Consider the following 6,000-nt stretch of genomic DNA (forward strand, 5'->3'; position numbering starts at 1 on the left):
AGTTTGTGAAACATTACATCACAAAAACACTAATAATAATTGCTTACAATATTTCTTTATTGGCTCAGTATTAATTAAAAAAAATATACTAGAATAGACCGCAAGAAGTGGAAAAATAATGAAAAACAAAGTGTTCAAAATTGGTAAAATACGCGTCTATGACAAAAACTTTATTATTGTTGCTTCCTCAGGCAGTTTAAACCATGTTACATAACAAAAAAACCTTCGACAGAATCGTGGAAGGGTTAGAATATCAAGAAATTCGAAATTACGTACGAACTACGTTTAGAAAAATAGTGTAAAAAAAGGAACATTGTTGAAGCGGTTCTATAAACAGTTTTAAAAATGGAAAACAAGGATTAAAGTGATAGAAATTGGATTTTAGAAATTAAAAGGACTCAGAAAAATAATAAATATAAATTCAAATAATGATAAAATAGTAATGTTCCTTCTAACAATATTTTTGTTAATGTGCTCCACACAGTACGTACCTAATTTAGAATCAGAAGCCCTTCGTCAGGCAGTTTAAACCGTGTTAAATAGAAAAAAAGGCTTAGACAGAATCATTGAAGGGCTAGAATATAAAGAACCGAAACGTTGCAAATAATAATAAAGTTTTTTTCATAGACGTGTGTTTTACCAATTTTGAACACTTTTTTTCATTGTATTAATTATACAAACAACGACAGCACTGAGAGTTCATTGTAACAGAACCTGTCAACTCCTATTCCCGCCTAGCTAGCTATCTTTTATTTTTTTTAAATTCTTAAACGCATTTGCTATATAATTGTAGTCAAATATAATTTTAGTCTAATTGTAAACTATTTCCAAAACAGATGAGAAACAAAAATAATTATAATTATATGTACACTTACCTCCTCCTCGATGTCATTTACATCTATATCAATCACTGAATGGACATTTTTGGGCTTATAGGGGGCATTGTCATTCACATCTAAGACGTTGATTTTCCCCTTCAAAATGAAAGGTTCTGATGGGCGCACTCCATTCTTACTTCGGACTGTGCACTGAATCTCAAACTCTTGAATCGCTTCATGTTGATCAGCATCTAAATAGGACGAAAGTGACAATGATCCATTGGTCGAGTCCACGGCAACAACGCTGTTTCCTGAATAGAAAAAGAAAGCAAAAATATTTATGAAGATTAATATTGTCTTAATTTCAAATCTAAAATAAATAGAAAGTAAACACACACACACAAAACAACAACAACAACACATAAACAGCTTTGATAAAAATTTTCAAAGAACTTTTAGAAAATATTACCAAAAACAGAAAACATCACACATAAAGGTTTGTTTGTTTGTAATTAAGCATAAAGCTACACAATGGGCTATCTGTGCTCTACCAACCACGGGTATCGAAACCTTGATTCTAGTGTTGTAAGTCGCAGACATACCGCTGTGCCACTAGGAGTTCACACATAAATGATAAACAACTAAAGCTAAGGTACAAACTACAATAATAGAATGATAAATGTATCTTGACAGGAGAGCCTGGCATAGCCTGGTTAGGGCGCTCGACTTGCATTCCGCGGTTTCGAATCCCCGTCACACATTATAAAGTGACAGTCAATACCACTATCTGTTAGTAAAAAAGTAGCCCAAGAGTTGGCGGTGGGTGGTGTTGACTAGCTACCTTCCCTCTGGTCTATCACTGCTAATATTAGGGACGGGTAGCTCAGATAGCTTTGCGCGAAATTTCAAACCTTAACAGGAGAGGATTCTGCTGAAGTAGGATTCAGCGTGAGGGGGATGTAGGGTCTATCAGATTTAACCTCGCATGTGGAAAAAAATCAAAAAAAAATCAAGAGCATATATAGGTTCTACAGGCCGTAGTGTTCCATATCAGAACTACCTTTCACAGTCTGCAGTAAGTTGTGGGAAGGTAATTGTTCTTAATGAGACAGAATCTATATAAATAATACGCTTGCGTTTATCTGTCTGGAAATTTTGTCGCAAATTTCTCGATCAAATGTTACAAATTTTACATCGTTAGAAAGGCCTTTGTCCGAGAAATCCGTATTGAATATTGGTTGTTCAATTCAGAATCACCTTACCTGCAACTAGTATGGTACACGATGGCACAATGTCGTTGTCATCATGTGACGATTGGCTTTGATTTCCACTTTAGTTGTTTTTTTATTTGCAAAGTATTTCACACAAACAATATTTAACTCGGTGTAATTTGCTAAAAAAATTAACATTACACTAAATACAATTTCTATGGGCTTTCTCGACTTATGCATGCACAATTCGTTCAAAACCATATGATTATCACGTTTTGAAAATACCTTCAGATGTTTCTGTATATTTAGCTAAGTTTGCCTTCATTACAACTTTACATTTACTTTACTTTAAAATAATTTAGCTTGGCATGTTTCATAGACTGCTATAAAGGAACTCGGCTATAAACCTACTGGAGTACTCAGGATGATGGTGTAAAACTAGCATATTTTCATAAGCATCGTTTATTCCTGTAATTGGTAATAAGAGAAATTTGTATAAATACTTAGGTAATTTTAAAATTTTCCAATGTTAAACAATCAGAGAGTAAAAACATGTCAGAAGGATGATTAGAGAACGACAGGTTAATATGAAGGAAGAAAAGGACTCCCTCTTCCCCAGAGCAACACAATAATATGAAAAAATGTTGAGCAATGTAGTACTGTGAGCGAAGAACGAAGCTTTAGAAACCATAGTTTGCAAAACTGAATACTGAAGTTTATGAAAGACATAAATTGGGGCAGTGTCACACAATACACAACTGCACTTAAAGTTTTAACAAATAATTGTTTGGGATATAAAATACAATAGTATCTATCAGAAGCCTTAAGAGGTGCCAGAAGCATTCTGAGCAGAGTAAACCATTTTTGACAATCAGCCATCGAAGCAAATATAGAAAACTTACAAACTATTTTTGTAAAGTATAACACTAAGCATCAATATTCTATTACTCTAAAGATAGGCAATTAACTTATATGAAGAGCTGAACTAAATCTGGAGTGACAAACAATTTCTTTATATGTTAGAACTGTATAAAGAGAAACCTCAGCTACCAGCCAAGTTTGAATGAGGTTAAGGGCAGTTAGAAAGAAAAACTAAAATTTCAATCATGTTTCTAGGGTGAGACAACATTAGCATAAATGCCACAATGGTTATCTCATTGAAGACAATCCGCCATATCACTAAGTATAATTGCAAACAAAGTGGAGTTGAGCTTTGATTCCTGAAGCACTCCACGAGAAAGAGACGTACCAATGAAGTGGGAGTTTTCAATTTTAATAAAGAAAATTTTAACATTCAAATAATGATTATGAAGCCTTCTCAAGAAATACTCTCTACAGTAGGTGATGAGTTTTTGAAGAAGACCATCTATTCAAATACCAAATATTTAGAACACAATTATGCGTGACCAAGTCTTATAAAACAGGCTTTCAGAGTTGCAACACGCAGTCAAGGGTTATTTTGCCCTTACAAAAGCCAGCTTGTTGAATAGAAAAATTGACCATAATGTTCAAGAAACCATGAAATGGAAGAGTATATCATGTGTTCCATAACTTTTATAATACAAATGGATAGAGAGATTAGCTTAAAAGAAAGAAGCAATGCAGCTTTACATGATTTAAGAGGATCATGTTGACATATTTCCAATCTCACAGGCAGATTTTTGTAGCCCATCTGTCATTGAACAGATCCAAAAGAAATCTTTGGTGTGTGCATCAAGGTGAACTAACATAAAGTAGGGTACTCCATGTGATACAGAATGCATACGTACTTATATCATACTGTAAAATCAAATATAATATTCGTTTAATCTTAATTTAAACGTGTGTGGATAAAGCATGAAATAAGGGGGTCCATTTGAAATTTGAATTTACAGTCGTAAAATATACTATATAGAAGGGGTTAAAAAACCTTTATGTATGTCCTCAGTTTGGGAATGGGCATTTATTTTAAAGTAACATGTACGAATATAAGTGTATTATTAAGACATCTCTTATTGAAACAATAATTATGAATTGTCTGTGATACAACTTAAATCTATGCACATAGATCAATCTAAAATACACCAACTGTTTAATTGTTCTTCTCTTTAGAGACTACTAGCTCACAAAACATATTCGAAAAGTGCCGTTCATTAAAACCATTCATTGCTGATTGTTTGTCTCAGGATTTCGTGCAAAGTTACATAAGGGCTATCAGCACATAGCCGTCCTAATTTCAAAATAATAGACTAAAGGGAAGTCAATTGTAAACAGCATCCAACGCCAACTCTTGGTCTACTCTTGTCTGGCTGACGATTACAGGCTTTTAAAGGAAATTTTTGATCTAAGTAAACATTTCTGTACTCAATGGGGAATTGAGCATGATTAGTGCTTACAGTGCCCAGATTGTTTAATACGAAGATTCCAAGTTCGCGACCTATTGCCGAAAATACGCTCTCCGAGTGATAGTCAAATCCCACTGATTAAAAATTGTATGTTTCAAAAACGTGAGCGAAATGTTGATAAGATCACCCGTAGATAATAATGTTTTTTTTTGTTGTTGTTTTTACAACAAACAACTTTCAAAGAAAGGGCGATCCTACATGACATTTAATTTTTCTTTCAACTTTGTTTTATTTTATTTTAACTTTATTTTGTTCACAAAATGTTAGTTTTGTATACAAACTTTATTTTGTTTTATTTCCTAGTATCTACGCATATTTTTATAGTTATAAAAATGACGAAGTAAAACCTATAATGTGTACATTTTCAAGAGTGATGTAATAAAGAAAGATTTTGCAATTCAGTTTACTTATGCCCTTTGATCAGTGAATAACTATTTAGAGTGAATGGTGTAACTAAGAATAGCATAAGTCATGCTTTATTATCTTATGTAACTTTCAAAGTGGCTGAAACATAAATCCAATCACCTGTAAAGCGTTCGTCCAACCTCTAACAGTACAACACTTCTACATTGTCAGTTTCCCTAAAACAGTTTTTTAGATTGATAAATGGAATACTCGAACTTTGGAAGGTTTTCAATGAATTTACAAACTGGATCAGACATCTACTTAAACATAACAAAAGCAAGTGTCATAACGTGATTCGTTTGAATGTATATGATAAAGTAATGGTGTAAAAAACAGCGATGTGTAAAGCGTTTTACATAAGTTCAGTTGTTCTACAATTTAGATCAACGTCAGAAAACACAAACGTATAAAGGATTATATGAATCTTATCTGTTCAAACAATAAGACATATTCAAATGTTTATTGATACACTACTTCGTAAAGGTTGACATACTAATATTTCAATAATAGTTTTTCTGACACATCATTTGAAATAAATTTTGTGTAGAAGTCCTTATCAACTTACAAGAAAACTAATCTTTTCTTTCACTGGCATCGAGGCAGCAGGAAAACGCTTCAGTTTAATCTGTTTATATAGCACGATTATCTTTTAGGATTCTTTTCTAACATTATGGATGAAAGATGAGTGACATGATATTGACCTTTGACTTGATCAATTCTTACCATAAAGTTGTTGAAGTTATCTAAAACGTACACTCAAAATATACTTCATATGTATTAAAACGATCATCAGATTTACTTCTTTGATCTTCATCAATCTTTTCAATCAATTCAATTTTCCATTTCGGGTATATAGGTATCAAGTTTGTTCAAATTTGCAGAACTTTTACATTAAAATAACTTGCGGCCAAAATAGAACTACTTTCATTTTGGAATGTTGAACGGTTACATAGAAAACAAACTCAAAACTTAAGACACAATTTAATGTGCTTTTTCAATCAGGCCAACAACAACAAAAAAGAAAATATTTACCGATATTCATTGTTCGAAGAATAAACAATTGAACAAACATATCGCAGTTGTAGCAGGCTTTGACGTAAAATTATGTTAAGCTAAAAAAAAAAAGTTGTAATTTTTGTACTTCTTGAAGTCCTTCATGTTAACTTCAGGAGTACTGAACTG

At 32.6% G+C, this 6,000-nt stretch overlaps 1 protein-coding gene across 1 annotated transcript in view; it reads right to left on the reverse strand.

Annotated features, from left to right (window-relative positions):
• Nucleotides 1-6,000, reverse strand: part of LOC106464932 (proto-oncogene tyrosine-protein kinase receptor Ret-like) — a 77,660-nt gene that overhangs the window by 40,005 nt on the left and 31,655 nt on the right. The window contains exon 4 of the mRNA XM_013925106.2: nucleotides 876-1,129. Coding sequence (XP_013780560.2) covers nucleotides 876-1,129 — 254 coding nt within the window. The remainder of the gene's footprint in view (nucleotides 1-875; nucleotides 1,130-6,000) is intronic.

The sequence above is a fragment of the Limulus polyphemus genome, unplaced genomic scaffold (genome assembly GCF_000517525.1).
Source record: "Limulus polyphemus unplaced genomic scaffold, Limulus_polyphemus-2.1.2 Scaffold64, whole genome shotgun sequence".
Taxonomy (NCBI): domain Eukaryota; kingdom Metazoa; phylum Arthropoda; class Merostomata; order Xiphosura; family Limulidae; genus Limulus; species Limulus polyphemus.